General features: G+C 42.5%; 2 protein-coding genes across 3 annotated transcripts; one reads left to right on the top strand and one right to left on the bottom strand.

Annotated features, from left to right (window-relative positions):
- The first annotated feature begins 587 nt into the window (after window positions 1–587).
- LOC103355525 (dipeptidyl peptidase 9-like) lies at window positions 588–15,129 on the top strand. Of its 2 annotated transcripts, none has more exons than XM_008279359.1 (21): window positions 588–737; window positions 2,342–2,432; window positions 3,446–3,690; window positions 5,306–5,418; window positions 6,419–6,592; window positions 7,334–7,502; window positions 7,595–7,705; window positions 7,975–8,103; window positions 8,311–8,372; window positions 8,495–8,595; window positions 8,702–8,879; window positions 9,142–9,301; window positions 9,620–9,699; window positions 9,976–10,146; window positions 10,844–10,979; window positions 11,164–11,309; window positions 12,359–12,505; window positions 12,634–12,786; window positions 12,883–13,025; window positions 13,302–13,413; window positions 13,831–15,129. In XM_008279359.1, the coding sequence occupies exons 2-21, from the start codon at window positions 2,377–2,379 to the stop codon at window positions 13,921–13,923; spliced, it is 2,679 nt and encodes an 892-aa protein (XP_008277581.1). In that variant the 5' UTR covers window positions 588–737; window positions 2,342–2,376; the 3' UTR covers window positions 13,924–15,129. The 2 variants fall into 2 exon arrangements, with proteins under 2 accessions (XP_008277581.1, XP_008277580.1); XM_008279358.1 differs by having other exon boundaries at window positions 588–754.
- An 873-nt stretch (window positions 15,130–16,002) lies between these two features.
- LOC103355524 (angiopoietin-related protein 4-like) lies at window positions 16,003–19,253 on the bottom strand. Its single transcript, XM_008279357.1, has 7 exons — window positions 18,711–19,253; window positions 18,382–18,492; window positions 18,193–18,280; window positions 17,338–17,451; window positions 17,043–17,138; window positions 16,654–16,935; window positions 16,003–16,546 (listed from the first exon to the last, which is right to left on the bottom strand). The coding sequence occupies exons 1-7, from the start codon at window positions 19,173–19,175 to the stop codon at window positions 16,365–16,367; spliced, it is 1,338 nt and encodes a 445-aa protein (XP_008277579.1). The 5' UTR covers window positions 19,176–19,253; the 3' UTR covers window positions 16,003–16,364.
- Window positions 19,254–21,064: the final 1,811 nt, after the last annotated feature.

The following is a 21,064-nucleotide window of genomic DNA, read 5'->3' as shown; positions in this document are numbered from 1 at the left end:
TTAAATGAGCTTTTGACTGCTGATTAGAAAAAAAGGAGCCATTTGTAGATGTGACTGTGATGAAGACTTTTTAGACAAAAAAAAAAAATTAAGAAAATACCTGTCAGATGAGTTGATAAAGAAAATCATGATGAGTCGCAGCCATAAAGCAAAGAGACAGAACCCAGCATTGGCTGTGTTTACAGCACATTGTGACTTTTTTGTAAAAAAAAAAAATAATAATAATAACATTCTGGAAATGTTCCCTGAGGGTTCCTGTTTTGTGTGCTGTGGTGACAACTAATTTCGAGCTGCTTGTAAAGTTCAGCTGAGCAAACATCCAGGGAACGTTCCCTGGAGGTTCCTGTTTTGGGGGCAGACCGGTGGAAACGGGTCCAAACCAAAACCCCGCCGTTGTTCCGCTGCTTTTAGGAACTTCAGTGCAGAAAAAAAATATTTAAGCATTTCTAATATTTTCTAACAACTTTCATTTGTGTAGTTGGGTATTTCTGCTGTTTACCACAAAAGGGGAAAAAGAACCGTCTCTGGGAGCAGGCAGAGACCGACCTGACTGATCATTTCCGGGTTAAAGGTGGTAATTTTTTAACGTTTGATTTCACATCTATTTCCGCGTTGTTAGCATATTAGCATTAAGCTAACTGCTTTCTGGAAATTAGTTAACTTGTGTAATTTATTCCGACTCTGACCGTCGTTTTCCACGCACGCCGTTGTTCGACATAAGGAGATACACATTCAAGGTCTCTGGGCAGAGAGTGTAAGCTAAAGACGAGTGGATATTTTACTGTTTTGACATGTTTCTGACGTTATCTGTATATGCTGTTATGGTTCGCTAGCTAGCTAGCTAGCTACTGCCTAATGGGTGGCTAACCTGCTAGCTCCCTGCAACGTACAGAAGAGCACTAAGAGGCATTTAATTGATGTGTAATTAAGGGTTGTCAGGTTTGATGGGCAGGACACACTGGATCAGATGTTTGCTGTTCATCTTTTAGTAATTTAGACCTTTAGCTTCATCAGCAGATGAGTCATAACACAAATGGTGATGGGCTGTTTTTAACAAAACTGTCTTTATATAGAAAGCAGAGTACAAAAAAATGTACAAACGAAGAGGAACACTCTATAGATATGGGAGTTAAAAATAATCTCGAAAATACAACATTAAGTATTCTCAGCATCCTATTAAGTGTCATAAGGGCTCTCTAATGGTGAGTTCATGACAAAATATCAAAAACCTATAGTCAGTAGAAGTAATTAAGGTCATAAATCAGCTGTAACACAACAGCCTTTAAACTTCAAACCAGCAGAGTCTAAATGTGTACCATGAGTTTTACAGTTAATATAATACAGGACGAAACAGAAACAGAAAGCAGACACACACAGCAGGACAAGTGTTAGATGCATCCTGTCAAACAGTCTTTTTCAGTGAAATTTAAGCCTTTGTGAGCATAAAAATTATTTTTCAAATTTTCACTTTCACTCCTTCATGCATCACTGTAGCCTAAAACTGAGACTGTGCTGTGTTAATACTCCATCTCCAAGCTTTTTCTCTTACAAATAATTTACTTGTGGAAAAATCAATTTAGTCTCTGACATGTCAAGAATAATGGATTGCTGGTTATCTTGGGCGTTCCAGACATTTTCTGTCATGATTGTGTAATTATACATCTTTTTTTTTGGAAACTGACTTGAAGAACTATATGGGAATGTGTGATTTTATTATTTTTTAAAAGTCTAATACACCCTAAAATCAAGGCATTTCATCACATTGACGAAAATGTCTTACAAATCCAAACACAACCAAAGATACTAATGGAATAGATACTCGCCCAAGCCATGCTATGACTCGTATGGGAAAATGTCTCCTGTGATTCCAGGTGAAGGATGCTGCTGGAGGGTTTTTGGGAATGAACTTACTGGGAATTTGCTCTTCAATTAGGCCCCAGGCAGCAGAACATCCTTCAGTAAAATGTGGAGTAACGATGTCAAATTTGACACGGTTGTGACACCGACGTTGACGTGTCAGCTGAGTCACACTCAGTCAGACTCCACATGTGAACCAGTCAGCTGGACGTGTGGCGGTGGTGGTCAGCTGAGGAGCAGCAGCTCCACCATGAAGCAGCACAGAGACGTCTGCCAAGAACGAGGCCGCAACCTCAGTAACAGATTCACTGTTCATTGCATGTGAGCTTAGCTTAGGGTGTGATCTAGTTTTTCGCTTGTTTACCGTGTGTGTTAGTCATTTGATTATGAGTTAGACCAGGTATCGCTGTGCTGTAAACGGTTTGGATTTGTAACTTTTTTTTTTTTGTTTTAAGTTGTTTTGTCTGTGCCTGCTATTTTACAGGGTGTCAGGTCTGGTTCAGGGTTGTTGAACAGTTAATGCACAGAGTAAAGAGGCTGAAAATTGAAGACAAAACAGAAGACCACCAGGAAAGGTAGGGCAACGTTTGAACTCAAAGCTGTCTCAACAACATTCAGATTTTCATTCATTTTGATCAATTGTTTATTTTTTTTGGCATTATCAGTGTTTTTTCCATCGTGGTCACCGCTCAGAAAGATTTAGAAAATGTTGTGAAATATATCTGATCTCATATTGACATGAGTTAGTTTGTACAGCTCTTTGTCATGAGGCTGCGTTTGGCTCTGCGTTGGTTTAGGCTAAGTGCTAAAGTTGATGCTAAAGAGTAGCAGATGATTACCTTGGTCATTATTAGTTATTATTCCAACAGATTGTAGTTGACTGTTGCTCCTGCTGATCACGCTGGACTTTACTCACACACATACTTATACACAAAGACAACCAAGCACACTCACATTCACACCTACGGACAATTTAGAATCACCAATTAACCTCAACATGTTTCTGGACTGGGCTGCAAGGTGGTGCGGTTGGTAGCATCGTTGCCTCGCAGCAAGAAGGTCGCCGGTTCGCATCCTGGTGGGATCTTTCTGTGTGGAGTCTCCATGTTCTCCCCGTGCAGCGTGGGTTCTCTCCAGGTTCTCCGGCTTCCTCCCACAGTCCAGAAACATGTTGAGGTTAATTGGTGATTCTAAATTGTCCGTAGGTGTGAATGTGAGTGTGCTTGGTTGTCCAGCCCCATGCGACCGTAGTGAGGATTAGGCGGTGTATAGATGATGTACGGATGTTTTTTGACTATGTGGGAGGAAGCTGGAGAACCCGGAGGCGGTGTCCTCACCCGCGACCTTCTTGCTGCGAGGCAACGGTGCTAACCACCGAAACATCCTGCAGCCCCACTGTATTGATAAAAATCCTAATTAACATAACATTTAAATCTTAACTTTAAGCTTTGACACATGCAGATGATTAAAAGTCCAACAGACCGGTTAAATACTCCTCAACAAAGATGTTGTATTTGCATATGCTCCTTTGTGATAGTCATTGACTGTAGATTGATCTGAGCTGATCAGCCTTTGTGTCTGTCAATAGCGTGAGAGAGGCACTGGCAGGAATGACCGGCGTGGATGAGCTTTCAGACAGCACAGAAGTGGTCGAGATGGAGGACGTGAATCCTACTCAGTTTCAGGTGGAGAAGCACACATGGGATGGCCTGCGGAAGATCATCCACAACAGCCGCAAAAGCACCGGTGTGGTTATCAACAAGGCGCCGCACGACTTCCAGTTCGTCCCGAAAGACGAGGCCAGTCCACACTCTCATCGCATCTACTACCTTGGTGAGCAGTGGCAACTGAAACCTGAGATCTGACGCAGTGATATCAGGCAGAGTTTGAAATTAGGATGTGCCAAGTGCTGTCATTTCCTACAAGAGCTGTCAGAAATGAATAAATCCCTGCTCAGATAGCTGCTTTGAGCAGGCCTTGACTTGTTGGCTTGCAGATTCAGTGGCTGCCTTTCAGTCACTTTGAAAGGTAGCAAGCTTCTGTGAATAATCTGGATGCAGCTGGTGAGTCAGAGTTGCCAGCCTGCATCTGCTTTCAAGCTCATTTCATTTCCAAAGAGCTGCAGTGACTCTAGCTAGTGTGTGCTGGAGAAAATGTGGAACTCAACCAGGAACATCATTTTTGCTTTGTGGACATCTTTCTGCCTATTTTCAGTTGCAGCTATCGTGCACAGACATCCTGTGAAATGGTTGCTGTTTTTGCTGCCCTGCATCAGGCAGTTAGAGAGTTTGGTACCTTTTTTTTTCAGGGCTGTGTCAAGTGGGTTCATATAAACTACATTAAGTCTGCTCGACCTGCACCCATGAAAGCGTGGTTGTTGACGATATGAACAGTCAGGCCAGGATGACACCTATTGTTGCATTTAATATTCTGATCTCTCAGCCATTTGCAAAGTAAAAAATATAGTCTTCATTTTACAATTAATAAGTTGGACTAATTAGCAGTGGTTTTGCTGCTCTGGCTTCTCTGTGACCAGCAGCATGTGGTGGATGATATTGGCAAGCTTTGGTTAGCTCATGCTGTGTAGCTGACAACACTACACACATGTACAGACCTGCTTTCTCTACTTGTGCTATTGTTGTGCTACAATTAATCATTTACTGTCATCGGCAGCATTTTTCAGCGCAAAATATTTCATGTTTCGCAAACATCTGTGGTTGGGCTACTGTTTTGCAATATAATTCAACCACCATGCAGGAAGAACAGGAAGCACAACCAGTTTTGACAAACAACGCTGCCAGAAATTCACCAGAATACGAAAGCAGCCATTCAGAAAAGTTCAGGTTGCACGTAGAGCTTAGTGTAACAATAATAGTCATAATAATAATATCGCAGTTGATGAAGTTTTTGCTTTTTCTGGTGTAGATACAGAACAACCTAAACAGACTGCTTCCAGAAATGTTCGTCAGCGTACAAATGCATCTTAATTTTAGCTGTGATCTGCTTCTGTTACAACCCACATTTGAAGTCATGCATATGCTTACATGGACAAACCCTGTTGGAAAAGTTAATCCTATAATACATGCCCAAGACATCAAGGCTCTTCTGCAGAAATCCAGCTGTGCTACAGAACCATGTTTTTCTCACTCCTTTGCCCCTCTTTAAAGAAGCTACTGCAGGCAACTCACAATAAGCAGGCCACTGAAGTGCATGTAAACACACTCATTAGACAAGAGATGACATGATCACATCCCAGTCGAAAACACCACCGAAAGCACCGGCTGTGATTGCCAGAGTTTGTGCTGCATGTCCTGGAGGGCCTCTGTAAGGAGCCTCTGTACACCAGCGCTACTCTTCTCAGTCCTAGTTGAACCTAAGCTCATCTGCAACATGATAAATGGACTTTACTTGGGCTGACGGATTCTGTCTGTGGTGTCTGTCCTCTTAGGAATGCCTTACGCCAGCAGGGAGAACGCGTTACTCTACTCAGACATTCCCAGGAAGATACGCAAAGACGCCCTGCTGGTTTTGTCATGGAAACCGATGCTTGATCACTTTCAGGTGAGGATGATTTCTAGCCCCTTCTCCTTTAATCCACCATTTTTACATGATTGAATCTTTTCCAGACATCTTTTAAAGACAGCACATCATACTGTTGTGATTGTCAGCCACTTTTATACCATTATGGTCTGAGAAGTCTACTTCGAAATGACAGAACTTGTGTAGAAATATTCGCTGCAGATCAAAAGCCCAGCCTGCTGTGAAAGCCTCGCCTCACTAAAAAGATTATTCATGCATTCCTACAAACAGCTGTCTGTCCCTTGGACTTTGTTGCTGAGGATGTTAGGCTGAAGGATCGTGTGTTGTTGGTGTCCATTTGCAAATCTTGGATTACGTTCTGGTTTGAACGCGTTCAGATGTATTTACGAACAGGAGAAATGAGAAACGAAAGAAGTAAAATCCCACTGCTGCTGTGTAGTTTAGTTGTCAGGCGAAGGGGCAGCTTCAGGAAGCTGACCAACCAGAACAGAGTGGGCTCAAACGGTCTCTTTCAGACAGAGGCTGAACTGACAGGCTGCATAAAGGGCCAGTATGAGACAAACAAGGAATTTCTTTAATTGCTCCTGAATAAAAATCTAGACCTGGATATGTGTGTGATATGTCCCTGGTAGGATTATTTAATTGTTCAGAGACTTGTTGTGAACCTTTTTTAATGACATATGCCTTAATGGAGCTTTTAACTGCTGATGTAAATTTCCTCTTAAAGACCGATTAACCACTTGGGCCACGAGAGAATATTCCAAGAGACCATTAGACTGATGCTCATTGCGATCCAGCTGTTACACTGAGCGTTGCTGATTTTACAAACAAAATTTGCTCCTGCTGAGGAGAGAAAAGAGGTTTTGTTTACAGGCACGTGGTGACTCTCTCTTTAGTTTAGTACGGTAATGTTTTCTTACCATTTGTTTGTTTTCCATGCCCTGAACAAGCTCTCTTTGACCTTGACTTCGGTCGGCCAGCATTGTCACGTTGTGTGTCCTCCTGTCACCCCTGACCTCAGGCCAGCCCTCACCACGGGGGCTTCTCTCGGGAGGAGGAGCTGCTGCGAGAGAGAAAGCGTTTGGGGGTGTCTGGCATCACCTCATATGATCACCACCGACCCAGCGGCCTCTTCCTGTTCCAGGCCAACAGCAGTCTGTACTACTGCCGTGACGGTGGAAACAACGGCTTCATTGTGAGTTAGAGGACAGTAGAGCAAGAGTTTCACATCCACACAGGAACAAATGATTATTACAGACCTGCAAAGAGTGACTGGAAATGTCTCAGCAATTCTTGGCTAAAGACTGAGATTTCTGAAGTCTTCTTTTTATTCTTTAAAGCACTGTTGGGCCTCTATTTAGATCCCCAGTAGGAATATGAACATTTCAGCCTGAAGTTGTTGCCTGTATTTCTGCTGTCGGCCAGTGTATCCTGAGTGATGGCTCCATTCTATACCTGCTTATTGTGAACTGATATCAGCCTATTAGAGACACAGTAAACCAATGCTTGAGTTGTTTTAGAGACTGTGTTTGATTATTACATGGTGTGGCCACTGGAGAGTGCTGACAGGTTAATTTTTCAACTAAAATATGTTCCTTATGTCATATAATTCTTATGATGCTTTGTGATTTTTGTAACTGTCCTCTGAAGACAACTTCTTCAGCTTCATCCCATTGCACTGTTCAAACTATCATATTTAAGCTTAAAAAGTGGGAGAACATGTCAACCCATAAAGAAACCCCTTAGTTTATTCGAAAGCTTGGTTTGCCAGTTTTTTTTTTTTTTTTTAATTCTCAGTTATCTATTTTGGTGCTAAGAGGTTCTGCAGTCGTACATTTACTTGTAGAGGGTTTGTCTTTTTCACATCTTTACCACTGTTGTTGAAATAGCAGCTGTGGCTTCAGATGTTTTACATCTGCTCTGTGTGTTTCTTCAGACTTCTCCAGTGAATCCAATAGAGATTAAGAGCCAGAATTCAGGCACACGCATGGACCCCAAGATCTGCCCCGGCGACCCCAACTTCATTGGCTTCATCAATAACAATGACATTTGGGTGACAAGTATTGAGACCGGAGAAGAGAGGAGGCTCACCTTCTGCCATAAAGGTGAGCACTGAATCACGTTCTCATGCTCTGACCTGCTCGTCTGAACGTCTGTCAGATATCTGTCATATTTGCTTTGCATGTTTTCATTTTAGGTATTGATAACCCAAAAGAGGATACCAGATCTGCTGGTGTAGCTACCTTTGTCACCCAGGAAGAATTTGATCGCTTCACTGGATACTGGTGGTGTCCAGCTGCTCGTGAAGGTGAGTGAGTGTGTTGTTGTCAGCTTTAAAAACTATTTTATGAAGGATATTGATTATTACATTCAAATGGTTTATGAATAAGATTGTAAAGATGAGCAAGGCCTAAAAAAATATTCATATAAGACATTTTTTAAAAATGGAACCAGGAGTCTTTGGTGAACAGTCGTATTAGTAGCAGTGAGTGTATCTGAGTAGTTTGTTCCCAAGACAAAGATTTCAAAAACATCGTGGCACCCTGCATCCTTTTTTGTCATTTGTCTTTGGCTCAGAGCCAGACGGTGGTAAGACTCTGCAGATTCTGTACGAGGAGGTGGATGAGTCCGAGGTGGAGATCATCCACGTCCCATCTCCAGCTCTGGAGGAACGAAAGACAGATGTCTACAGATATCCACGCGCAGGTATGAAGGCACTGAAAAACTCTGTTAAGAACGTTTATTTAAAAACCATCTATACGATATGTGTACATGTATTTATTTTTCCTGCTGCCTCTGTGTGGGTTTAGGTTTTTGGTGCAGTAATTTCACCCTGCTGTCTCTCACATTCCCCTCTCTGGTCGTTAAATCTGCTCACATTTTGGTACATAACTCAGTTTCATTTATTTCCAGGCAGCAAGAATCCTGATATCACTCTCAAAATAGCAGAAATCAGAACAGACAATCTTGGCAAAGTGAGTGCTTGTTCAGTGCCACAGTACTTCCAAATATGTTACTGATGTATTAGTCCACCCACAGTAAACACAACGCTCAAACGCTCTTTGTTGTGGTCTGGTTGATGTTGTTTCTCTCCCAGATTGTCAGCACACAAGAAAAGGAGCTGCCTGTGCCATTTACCAGCCTGTTTCCCACCGCTGAGTACATCACCAGAGCCGGATGGACAAAAGATGGTCGATAGTAAGTTTCTTCTCCAGGCGGCTTAACAACACAACACGTGTGACTTTAAAAGCAGCACATGCTGAAGTTTGCACCCGTCACAACTTGTCCTCTGTCTGTGTGTCAGTGCATGGGTGGTCATGATGGACCGGCGGCAGCAGAATCTGCAGTTAGTCCTGCTGCCTCCTGCACTCTTCATTCCTGCACATCAAGACGAAGCCAGCAGACAGGAGAGCCTGGAGGCCCTCGGAGACACAGTCCAGCCCTTCATCATCTATCAAGAGACCAGCGATATCTGGATCAATGTAAGGCCCAGCACCACATCTCTCTAGAACCCAGTTCATGTTGAAGCCAAGAGAGCCCAGTGCAGTTTTCCACTCATGTCTGAGTCAGATTTCATTGCTTCTGATTGGTGTAAGCAGCATAGAAACAGATTTAAGTAAATATCTGTAATGTATGTGTTGTTCATGGTCAGATCTCCTTTTCTGCACTTCGACTTTATTCATTTTATGTGAAGTTTTGCTTAATGCAACTTTTAAAAACATTTTCACTTTGTTTGTTCTACAGGTCCACGACATCTTCCATCCTTTCATCCAGACCAGTGATGATGAGATCACCTTCATCACAGTGAATGAGTCCAAAACAGGCTTCTGCCACCTGTATAAGATCACCTCGGTGTTACAGAGGGGCAGCTATCACTGGGCCAAAGGCTTCACACACTCTGAAGGTAACACCAGGCTGACGTCACACATTCATTATGAAGTTGTTGTTGAAGGATGAAGTCAAAAAACAAACAACTCCTTGAATCAATCTTACTGTATAAAATGTATTGCCTGGTTGTTTAAGGGTCACTTTCAACATGTTTTTGAAAGTGTTTTCTTTCATTAGCAGCTCTGTATGTGCTGTGGGATTCTGTTTGTTAACTTTATTCAAATTCATTTCACAGTCTCTGCTGTTTCAGTTTTCATTTTTGTTTTATCTTAAGTTTGATGACTAATGTTTCAATTGATCCACTTGCATGACCTCCTCACTCCAATGTCATCAGATGATTTCAAGTGTCCGGTCAAAGAGGAGGTGACGGTGACCAGTGGGGAGTGGGAGGTGCTGGCCAATCATGGTGCAAAGGTTAGTCCTGCCCATATATCTGTTGAAGCTAGCTGGCATTTATAGTTATTGATAGTAACTGTAATATTTACACAAATGATCCACTCCTGAGTACACTGAGTTGTAAATTGCACTTGAGATGCACTGCGTAGTGGCTACATTCAGAATGAATAGTGCATTAATGTGAGCAGAGTTACTCAGTTTGAGTACCAAATAGCTGAAGTTCAACAAAGGCAGAAACCAACTGCTTAAACAAAACATACCAACAGTATTTCTTTCTCTTTGGTGTTTGTGCAGCGTTCATCTAGTCCTCAGATTTGGGTGGATGAAGCAGCAAAACTGGTTTACTTCCAGGGAACCAAAGACTCTCCTCTGGAGCACCACCTTTACGTCGTGAGCTACGACTCACCAGGTGAAATCGTCAGACTCACCAAACCTGGCTTCTCCCACAGCTGCTCTGTGAGCCAGGTATCCCAGCACACTCTCATGCTTATCAGCCGATGCTGTGTAATGACTCAAAACTTTTGCACTTTTCCATGGTAAACTAACCTTTCTTCACATTTTCTTGCTGTGTGTTCACATAACAGTGTTGTTTTTTTCTTTTTGCTTAGAATTCAGTTTGTAAATATAAGATTTAAAGGCATGGTTTCCTTTTGGTCCTTCAGCAGCAGAAAATTTCATGAGTCATGTATCAGCAGTGATGCATTTCTTGCTTATTACAAGGACTTTAGTGCCACAACCCGGAGTTTCGCAGCTTAAACTTGTGATTGACTTTGCAGTCTTGCAGAAAGAACAGTTTACTGGAACAGCAGTCCTTTAATTCAATATTCGTTTGGTGGACCTCTGATGGAGTCTTCTGTCTGACCACAACTGCAATGCAGCTGCACTTCTTGTTTGTTATAAACGTGTTTGAAGTGTTCACGTGCAGTTTAAATGCTGTCAGAGACTTTGTCTTTCCACATTTCTCACATATTTATATGATGAAATGAGTTTATATATAATATTAAACCAATCCATTTGTGCCCTTAAAAGAAAAATACAGGATTGGCAACAGCTTTTTAGTCAGTGTTGCTGAATTCAAGTGTTTTCCTGAATCTGTTTTTGACAGAATTCTAAACAGTTGGTGACACTTTTTAACCTGGAATTTCTCTTTTCTTTCACACAGACGTTTGATCTGTTCGTTAGCCATTACAGCAGCTTGACCTGCCCACCTTGTGTTCACATCTACAAGCTGAGCGACTCAGACGGCGACCCGCTGCACAAGGAGCCTCAGTTCTGGGCGAGCATGATGGAAGCTTCTGGTACTGACTTCTCCGAGAAACCAAACGATTTTTAAAAAAAACTGACAGTTGAACTAGTAGTTAGCTGCTGCGCCTTTTAGTTTCTTACTGTCTGTAAAGATAGACAAACTATTTAGGTCTTAGACGTAAACTTAGCTGTGCACATGATGTAGAATTTATTTTTTGTGCTGTTTTTTGTTTCCAGGTTTCCCTTTTGACTCCACACCTCCAGAGATCTTTAGCTTCACAGGGAAGTCAGGCTTTGAGCTGTATGGCATGTTGTACAAACCACACAACCTGGTCCCGGGCAGGAAGCATCCCACTGTCGTCTTTGTTTATGGCGGTCCTCAGGTTCGATGTCTTCTACTTTAAACCACTTTAAAATTATAGTAGATTGATGTTGTGTAGCTTTATATGGATTGAGTCTTAAGTTAAGTTAAGTTAAGTTAAGTTAAGTTAAGGGTGTCTTGGTCACCTACACTCCAGCAGCTATTCATCGCTGTGACTTTTAACCGTTTGTCTAAATCCATCACTTCAAGTGTTTTTTAACTATCTGGTTTTGTGGGAGATTACAAATGCATATTTTATTGATTAACCCCCAGAACACCAAAACCTGCTGACAGGATATTTTTAAAAAATCACGAGAATTACACAATTAATCAGAACAAGAAACTATAAGAACAGAAAGAATCTTTGGATTTTCACATTTCTGACAGTCAGTAAACTAAAAATGTGTAATATTTGACTTCATTACAACAAACAACCAAATTTGTGCAAAAATTGGGATATTTCATCAAAATCATTTAAATTTGCATGTCTCGTTTAAAAATTTTTTTTAAAAAAAAGACTAAAATAAACTGTTTTCAGGAACCAGTTTCTGTAGAAAACCAAAAAATTCTGCGCTTCTTCGTACCAACAAGAATCCATGTTTGACTTGGAGCTGTGACCAGCATCCATCTATCATCTTTCACCGCTTAATCCTCATGGAGGGCTTGTTTTAGTTCTTTCTACTTCTAGCCTTGGTTGTCCTGTTTCTGTTTTCTATGGAGGTGCAGAACTTTTACGCTGCAGTGAAAAGTGAACACTCAGTGAAATAAAATGTGACTCGAACAAAAAAAGGCCCTGAAACAATTTGGGATTCAGAGGGTTAAGAAAACTTTGAAAAGATAGTTGTTTGCTTTGTCTGCCTTCTTTTCTCAGTACAGTCCTTTAGTTTAACTCGTGAGTGAGGAGTTCAGTGTTTTACTGGAGGGCATCCACCCACAATAGATTCTTGCAGCAGGAATCGAACCTTTGCCTGAGAAAGTACAAGATGCTTTCTTTTTTTGGTTAGTTATTGGAGATAAAAAGGATTCAGCATGACCACAGAGTAACATTATGAACTTGTGTTTTTCTTCCAGGTGCAGTTAGTGAATAACTCCTACAAAGGAGTGAAGTACCTGCGGTTGAGCACACTGGCGTGTCTGGGCTACGCTGTGCTGGTTATTGATGGTCGGGGCTCGTGTCAGCGAGGACTCAAGTTTGAAGGAGCTGTGAAGGACAAAATGGTAAAAATCATATTGGCTGTCAGAGGAAGTGAGAGTGAGACATTTATAGAGACTCAGAGGGAGCAGCCACTCTTCTTAACTTTGATGTTCATGCCAGCTGAGTGAAATATCTGTTTTTCTCCATCCAGGGTGAGGTGGAGATTGACGACCAGGTGGAGGGTTTGCACTATGTAGCTGACAAATACAAGTTTGTGGACCTGAGTCGTGTTGCCATCCACGGCTGGTCGTACGGAGGCTTCCTCTCCCTCATGGGCCTCATACACAAGCCAGACATCTTTAAGGTCAAAACCACCAACATTTAGTTGTTTTTTTTGTTAGATTTACCGTGAATATGTTTGAAATGACAAAGAGTGTTTGTCTCCTTGTTTGTTGATTAGGTCGCCATTGCAGGAGCTCCGGTGACGCTGTGGATGGCCTATGACACCGGTTACACAGAGCGATATTTGGACACACCTGAGAAGAACCATAAGGGATACGAAGCCTGTTCTGTCGCCCTGCATGTCGACAAACTGCCCAATGAGTGAGAGCTGCGACATTAAAACACATTTGTTGTAGTGTTGCTTCCATTTAGTCACCGTGTCCATAAAAAGTTTACTATAATATATAGTGTAGGAGGTTATGCTGCAGTTGCTTGCCTTCCAATGCTCACTTTGTGTTATCTGCCTCTTACTGGCTTTCTACAGATTCTGCAGCGGGTAGTTTTTTTTTTTTGCAGGTGGAATATTTAGATGCATAAGTGCTACAAATATATCTGTAATCATGAGTAAATACACACAGATTTTTGTGCTCATCACAGGCCCAACAGACTGCTGATCCTGCATGGATTTCTAGATGAGAATGTGCACTTTTTCCACACCAACTTCCTGGTGTCTCAACTCATCCGAGCAGGGAAGCCGTACAGCCTGCAGGTAGGACGGTTTACGCTGGTGCACTGGCTTTAGTGAAGACTGTAAAAAAGATGTGAGACTGAGTCTGGCTGGGTGGTGTTTTTATGAGCTGAAAAAAAAGAACAATTTATTATGAAACCTGCATCAGGATGACTTTGGAAAGAGGATTTAAATGACTCCCTGTTGAAGTGGCTCTGGTTCTTGTTGGGGTGGTGGACTTAGGCTTCAAAGCTTTGGAGATGTTTGGAAACTGTGTTTAATAATTTTACATGAATCAATTAAATAAATCTACAACCCTTGATGTTTTTTCTCCACAAACTTAAAGACAAAAGCATGAAAAAAATCCTCCAGAATTATTAGCAAGAGGATATGAAATGTGAAATACTGCATCCTGTGTATGCCACAGTGACTGAACACATTGGTTTTCTGTTTCTCCAGGTTTATCCCAACGAGCGCCACAGCATCAGGTGTCCTGAGTCTGGAGAGCATTATGAGATCACGCTGTTGCACTTCCTCCAGCAGAACCTCTGATAAGCCTTTTTACACACTGACCTTCCCTCCTCGCTTCCTACCCTCCTCTCCTGTTTTACATTCCTCCATTCATCCAAAGCTGCATCACCTCTTGCTTCATTCCATTTCAAAATCTGTTGAATGCAAATGATGCCAAACCTCACCTCAAGAGCTGTTTGTCAGTCTTAACGGTGCTGCAGCATTTGAGCATTAATAGTTCATTACAAGACTGAACTGTGAGTATAGCTAGCATGAACAGCACCATCACCGAGCAGACCTCATGTAGCATTTTAAGCTGCGTTTGACAGTCAAGGGAAAATTGATGAACTGCTTGAAGCCCTACAACCATCGGGGGGCGCTGTTCACCCAGAACACACAGGCCCGGAGCTTTCTGAGTTTGTAGTGATGCTAGAAAGTAAAAGAAGTAAATAAATGTCAGAGTGACAGAAATGATTATTGAAGTTTAAAATGCTGCTTGTTGCACCATTAACAGACCAGAGTCATCAGCAATGCAAAAAGTACAGACATGGGCCTGCTGGCCCAGTTTTTAAGAGCAGTTTCTCTCTTTTCTTTCTGGTGCCATTCCTTCTTTCTCTCTGTGAGTAAACACTGGTGTGAAATTAGTCAATGGAAAGCTCGATAAGAGCAAACAAGCAACGCTTATCTCCCTTCGTCATGTACTTTGTGGTCTTTGTTTGCATTGAGATTTGTCTCCTATGTGCTGTCATAGAATACTTTTTATGTGGTTTGCCAAACGTTGGCAGATATAGAAGAAAAAAAAAAAACATGCTGAGTTTTTATTGCGTATTATTAAGAAATGACTTTTATAGATTCTTATGCATTCATAAATGGTGGAAATATGTAGCGACCCGTCGCTGTTTCACTCAGTCGCTTGCTTTAACTTTGTGGGAAACTTCTTTTTCTTCTGCTGCTGAGGACTTTTGCACAGTACATGTTTGCCTTGGTGCCAACAAACTGACCTATACGATGTTTGACAAACTGTTGGCAGTCTGAGGTGCCTTGCAAGAGTTTAAGAGCACCTGCTCACATAGTATATAAATATATATTTCAGGGAATCTGTCGGAGGACCTACGACAATAAAAACAATAAAATGCCTCATTACTGAAGTGTCTGAACATCTGTAAGATGAGCTGTGATGATCTGTACATGCTTCAATGTACTCTCAGATATTAAAGAAATAAACAGAAGTGAACAATCTTTTTCAAAGTCTTGTCATCAGGTCGACTTTATTATTTTTTAGAAGCCTTTCAGTAATGATGTTCTAGGGGGACAAAGCTGAAACGTTAGTTTAGTTAGTGGCCTGTTAAGAGCTTTTGTGTTTGAGTTCAGGAACACAGAAATGAAACAGATTTAAAGTGATATCCATCCATTATCTCTACACCTTAATCCTCACTAGGGTCATGGGGGGCTGGAGTCTATCCCAGCTGACTCAGGGTGAAGGCAGGTTCACCTGGACAGGTAACCAGTCTATCACAGGGCTACACTTAGAGACAGACAACCAAGCACACTCACATTCACACCTACGGACAATTTAGAATCACCAATTAACCTCAGCATGTTTCTGGACTATGAGAGGAAGCCGGAGAACCCGGAGAGAACCCACGCTGCACGGGGAGAACATGCAGAAAGATCCTGGGTGTCCACACCGGGACACATTAAAGTGATAATTTACAACTTGAATTTGTTTCTCAACGCTAATGAGAAGATAAAGATTCAGCAACAAAAGCTGCTTTGTCAGGTTGAGCGATAAAGCCTCAGGAGGTTCGTGAGCCTATCCCGACCTTGTTCGTCCGTTCAGATGTTCAGGATAAATGTGATTTTAATGGTGTGGTAGTAAATCTGAGAGCAGCATGTTGTGACGTACGACTTACTTTGAGTCGAAACTGGAGGTTCAAAGTGGGGCAATAAATTAAAAAGAACGTTTTCCAGACTCATGTCACATTATAGGATTAACAGACCTCTTATAAGTCAGTCACTCTGTAGCTCAAATAATCAGTTAAATGAGTGAAAATGTCAAATCTCTTTTCATGGAGATGCAAACTGCAGCAACTTGAACCGTAAATAAAGAGCCGGCGATTATTCAATGTTTAAAAAGTTTATTTTCATCCACTTCATATAAATGAAATACAAAATGTTGTGTATAAATGTTTGAAGTAAGAAACTGTACATTCTTTAAGTAATTAAAACAATTACAATATATTAGAAAACAAGTAAAACCCTTATAAAGGGAATAGCAGTACAACCGTCAATATGACTGAACACTGACTTGTTGGGTTCTCATATAGCATAGCATAGAATTATAGGATCATCCAGTGCGTTGAGATCAATAGTGTGCAGAATAAAACCCATCCTGCTCTCAGTCCTTTAGTAGTTTAAGTTAGAAACAGTCTCTGGTTCTGAGTAACTTTGGTGCTCTGCTGCTCAGTCTCTTAGATGCAGGATTATTGTTTCATGGACGCCGGTGCGATCTTCAGCAGTGTGCTCGTCAGAGAGCTTCTCCGTCCCTCTGCGTTCGTCCAGAACATGGCTTGTCTCCTGGACTTGTGTCCCCTGAGCTGGCTCGGCCTCCTGGGATACTTTCCGTTCAGGTTTGATTCACCGCAGCTGCTGAACCACCAACCACCTGCAACAAAGGAGCGTTTTTATGAATGACTGTCCCTTCAGTTTGAGGTTTACATGTTTGTTTTTTTAATGCGACTCCTAGTCAGGATTTCAGGGAGGCGTTCGTACCTGACAGCAGCTTGGCACAGTTGACGTCTGCGGCGAGGTCGTTGTCGCTGTCAGCCGTGGAGAAGGGAAGACCAGAAGCTCCAGTGCTCATGGTTTTCTCTTGAGCCCCAGATGAAGACTCCTGCTCGAGGTGGAGGGCAAACTTCTCCTCTTCTCCGTCAAGGTGGAAGAGAAACCGAGCCTCGTGCTGCTGCCCCGCCTCATCGGAAAGCTCCACCTGCAGCATGTACTGTCCTTGTTTGGAGACCGAGCGGATGTTTTCCAAGCCCAACCAGAACTCGTCTGAGAGATGAGAAATGCCACGATTACCTTCTCTGACGGGGGTTTAGTGATTCACATTGTTTACCTCTCACAACATTAACATTTTAGGAGGGATTCTGTCTTCTCACCGTTCAGGCTGCCGAAGCCTTTCTTGTAGCTCTCCCACAGCTGATTGAAGCTTTGGAATCCGTCTTGACGTTTCTGGATGACGGTCCATCCACCGTCTGCAGAGAGAGCAGAGGAAAGCTTGAGTCAAAGAGGTTTTTAACACTTAGTATTACACACGTTTCTCAGAAGTTACTGTGGACTTTATCATAGTCAGGCTGTAATGGAAGTGCGGCCAAAACAACAAAAACACAGCCAGGTGTAGCCCTAACCCTAACCCGAACCCTTTTTTGAAAAAGAAGGTGCTGTTTGACTCACCTGAAGTCATTTCACAGAGGACGTTGAAGGGCTGGGAGTTCTCAGGCTGGATGGTGTAGACTCCGCTGGCTCGCTGCCCTCTGACGAACAGATCATGACAGTCTGTGGCCAAATCTGAAAAACAAACAAAAAATTAGATGGAAATCAGATCATTGACGATGAGTCGGTGCGACCGGCTGCATGTCTGCAACTTAAACTTTAAATCAACAGATGATGCTCTTTCAATTCAATCAGAGGTCGTTGCCTTCAGTTTTATCTCTGGAATTATTTTTATACTTTGCTTAAGACAGCAAATCTGTGTGTGTGCTTTGCTGTGCCCTACAAACATACTGTACAGTAGGTGGGTTTTAAAAGCTGCTGTCCTCATTTTCTATGCTCTTTGGACTTTGTTTGAACAGCTCTGCCAGCGAGTCAAACAATATAAACGCAGGAGCAAAGGTGAACTTTTTTTGCTCTTATGTCACATGTAATAAATCGACAGCTCGTGCATGTCTGCAGGTATGAAAAGACCTTCTCTGGCTTCAGGCTGTAAAACCGTTTTTTTTTCTTTTAGGTTTCTGATTTTGTTCCTGATGTTAACAGTGATCCAAGATGAGATGTTTCTGTCTTCATGTTTCACTACTTAAGGACTAAAACCCAGGAAAAGAGGGAGTGACCCGTACTTGCTATTGAGTAGGAGTTGAGCTTTAACTCAGCAGTTAATTTTTCAGGCATGCAGCACTCCAAAGGTCTGAAGTGTTTCGGCTGCTGTCTTTTGAACATTGTCAATCATTTAAAGTTTTCCCTGCACTCGCACACATCACTTTAAACAACACTTCAGTTGGGTTTTTGAGGCTCAAACGTTAAGAAAGTTACCTGATTGGGTGGAGATGTGATCAGCCTCGCCCCTCAGCGCCGTCTCCTCATCTCTGCGTCTGTGAGATTTCACTCTCTTATGTGCAACCTGCAGGAGACACAGAGGAGAAGCAAAAGATTCAAATCTCTCCGGTCAATTGAAGCACACATTCCTGCTGATTTTAAGGCGGTCTTGTGGTTCCAGCTCACCTTGCTCTGCAGTGCTTGTAGGTGCAGACTCTGCTTCTCTAGTTTGTCTTGCTGCTGCTGGATTTTCTCCACCAGCTGGTCGATGCGTCGGTTCTGAGCTGCCACCAGTCGCTGGAAACGACAGGAAAATAGTCAGCTTCATAGACACGGTTTTATTTCACATGAAGCATTTGTCTGTCTCTTTAGATGGACAAGAGCTGCAGATGGTGTGTGACTGGTCTGTGCACAGCTCTGCTACTCCTCTGTGTTTATCATCATCAATGCAGATGTTGAGAGAACTTTTCTTTTTTATCCAGAAAAACAACAGTAAAGCATTTGTTTCCTCTTACCTGGATGAATGGGACTCCTGCGTGGTCGCTGTTGTTGCTGTCCAGTGTGGGCTCACTGAGCACTTCTTCCAGTCTGTCCATCCTGGAGTGGATGTCCTCAGTCTCCTTCTTCACCTCCTCCACCTTCACCTTCACCTCCTGGGCCAGCTCTCCTGCCAGCTTCTCCCTCTCCTCCACCTGCTTGGTTCTGGCCCTCAGACCTTCATCTTGCTCCTGCTGCCTTCTCTCCAGTTCGGCCACTGTGCTGTTGAATTCTTTCAGCTTGGCGCTGACATCTCTCATCTGGGCTTTTGTCTTGTCCACGTGCTCCTTCAGACCCTGGCCGAGCTGCAGGAGGCCGTGGGCCACCACGTTCACGTCGTCCCAGGAGGCCTGCTTGTCCCGTCCTCTCCTGTCAGTGGGGAAACCGGTGGCTGCATGAAGCAAAATGGTCAGAAGGAGGATGAGCAGCTGTGGCGTCTTCATCTTTGCGTAGATTCTGCAGTCTGTTACTAGTGCTGGTTCTGGTGTCTCTCTCTCTCTCTGTGTTTTTGCTGTATGGCATTGTGAGGTTTTTATAGCTCACTGCTGCAGCCGAGGACTCAGCGGATTGGCTGCCTGGAGGCGGAGGAGGAAGAGGAGGGGGGAGGACGGGGCGGGGAAAGTCCTTCACAGTGAGGACCGGTACCATGATGCAATGAAACGTCTGAATGACTGATTAAACACTCCTGATGCTGGAATGTAATGTGGATTTAGTTTTATTTTTAGAGTTTTTAATAAGCTTTTGGTGATGAAACTGTTTCATACACATCATTTTTCCAGTTCAGTTCTCTGTAGCTTCCTCATGTGTCCAAAATATTCCAATGTAATGAACAATCATCATTATTAATATCATTAATCATGTTTCAGCTTGTTTTCTGTGCTTGAATGGAAGTAAGTAGCACATATAAGTTTAGTATGTAAACGTCTGTCTGGCTTCTGATGACTTTAATACTTGTGGATATTTGAAGTGACAAAACAGGACTATAATACTACTGTACAATACTGTAATACTTGACTGTACTCTGTTACACAGCCATAATACACACTCTCAAAGTTTCTGTGTTGTAAGACCAAGAAAAGCAGTGAAGTCTGACTTGTGAAAAGTTGAAACCATCAGATGACTATCAGACTATTGCTGGAAAATTACCTTATTGTAATTTTTTTTTGATCTCCTTAATCAATGAGCTGAATCCTTCTTTGTAGCCCATCTCACGGGCTTCATGTCGTTCTGTTTTAGCCTTTAATGAAACATACATCCAACTCAAATTTCTTGCCCCTTTAAAAGTTTTACATCCGTAGCACAGCGCAGCTCGACAGCCGACGTGATTGATAAATGAAATTGTTAATAATTGCTTCCGCTTGTGAGGCTTTTGACCCCTGAATCTGAATGTTAAAGCACATCTCAGCGTGAAGCAGTTGCTGAATCAGGAATGCTGCAGTGAGCGAACAGACGAGGAGTCACTGTGAGAAGTAGGGGAAAGTTCAGCCCTCAGGCCGTTTTACACACTCATTCCTGACAACAAAATCCTGCCATCACACATGCGTGCACACTCCCAGACACAAGGCACGTGGTGTCCGGATTGCCAAACAGTGAAACACACAAAGACGGTACATGCTGGTGGGCCACTCCCTGGGTACATTTCTCTTCAGGGCTTTTTTTTGTTTAAATAACTAATCGATCGGTTCCATCCATAACTTACCAAAGCTATTTTTATTCTCAAATGATTGGTTGTCGTCCTTCAAGCAAGAAAAAAATCCAACTATTTCCATCACTGTCTTGATTTGTTTCCAGGAAAGATGTTTGAAGATGTCAGCTCAAGCTTTAGGAAATTAAATTGACAGTTTAGAGACCAAAGAAAAAATTAATTAAGAGAATATTTGTAGAATATCAGGTAATTAAAGTTATTGTTCATGTTAGGCTTAATCTCAGGTATATAAAAGGAAAGCAGCGATTGAAAGTTTGACCTGGTGAACGGTGGCAGATCACTGAAGTTATTTCATTTTATCCTTAAACACACATGAAAGTCTGTTGTAGACGACGTGAGATGAAAAGTCATGATCGCAAAGGTTCATCATCTGGGGAACGTGAGCATCAGCTACGTTTTGATCCAGTCCATCCTGTGTTTTTCAGTGGATGAGTGTAAACTCTGACCAGCTGTTGGCACTAGAGTCAGTGTCGGTAGGCGTTGATCCTCAGGAGAGCCTGAACGCTGCCACATTTAACACAACAGTTTGGGTTTTGTGGACGTCTGACCTCGCTGCACTGCAGGAGTTTTGTGTTCACACCACTGAACTGGGAGCGTGGCTGTTCCTGCTGATCCAGTCCACGTCCT

Source organism: Stegastes partitus, unplaced genomic scaffold, assembly GCF_000690725.1.
Source record: "Stegastes partitus isolate 25-593 unplaced genomic scaffold, Stegastes_partitus-1.0.2 Scaffold157, whole genome shotgun sequence".
NCBI classification, from domain to species: Eukaryota; Metazoa; Chordata; class Actinopteri; family Pomacentridae; genus Stegastes; species Stegastes partitus.
This window is presented reverse-complemented; position numbering and strand designations above follow the sequence as displayed.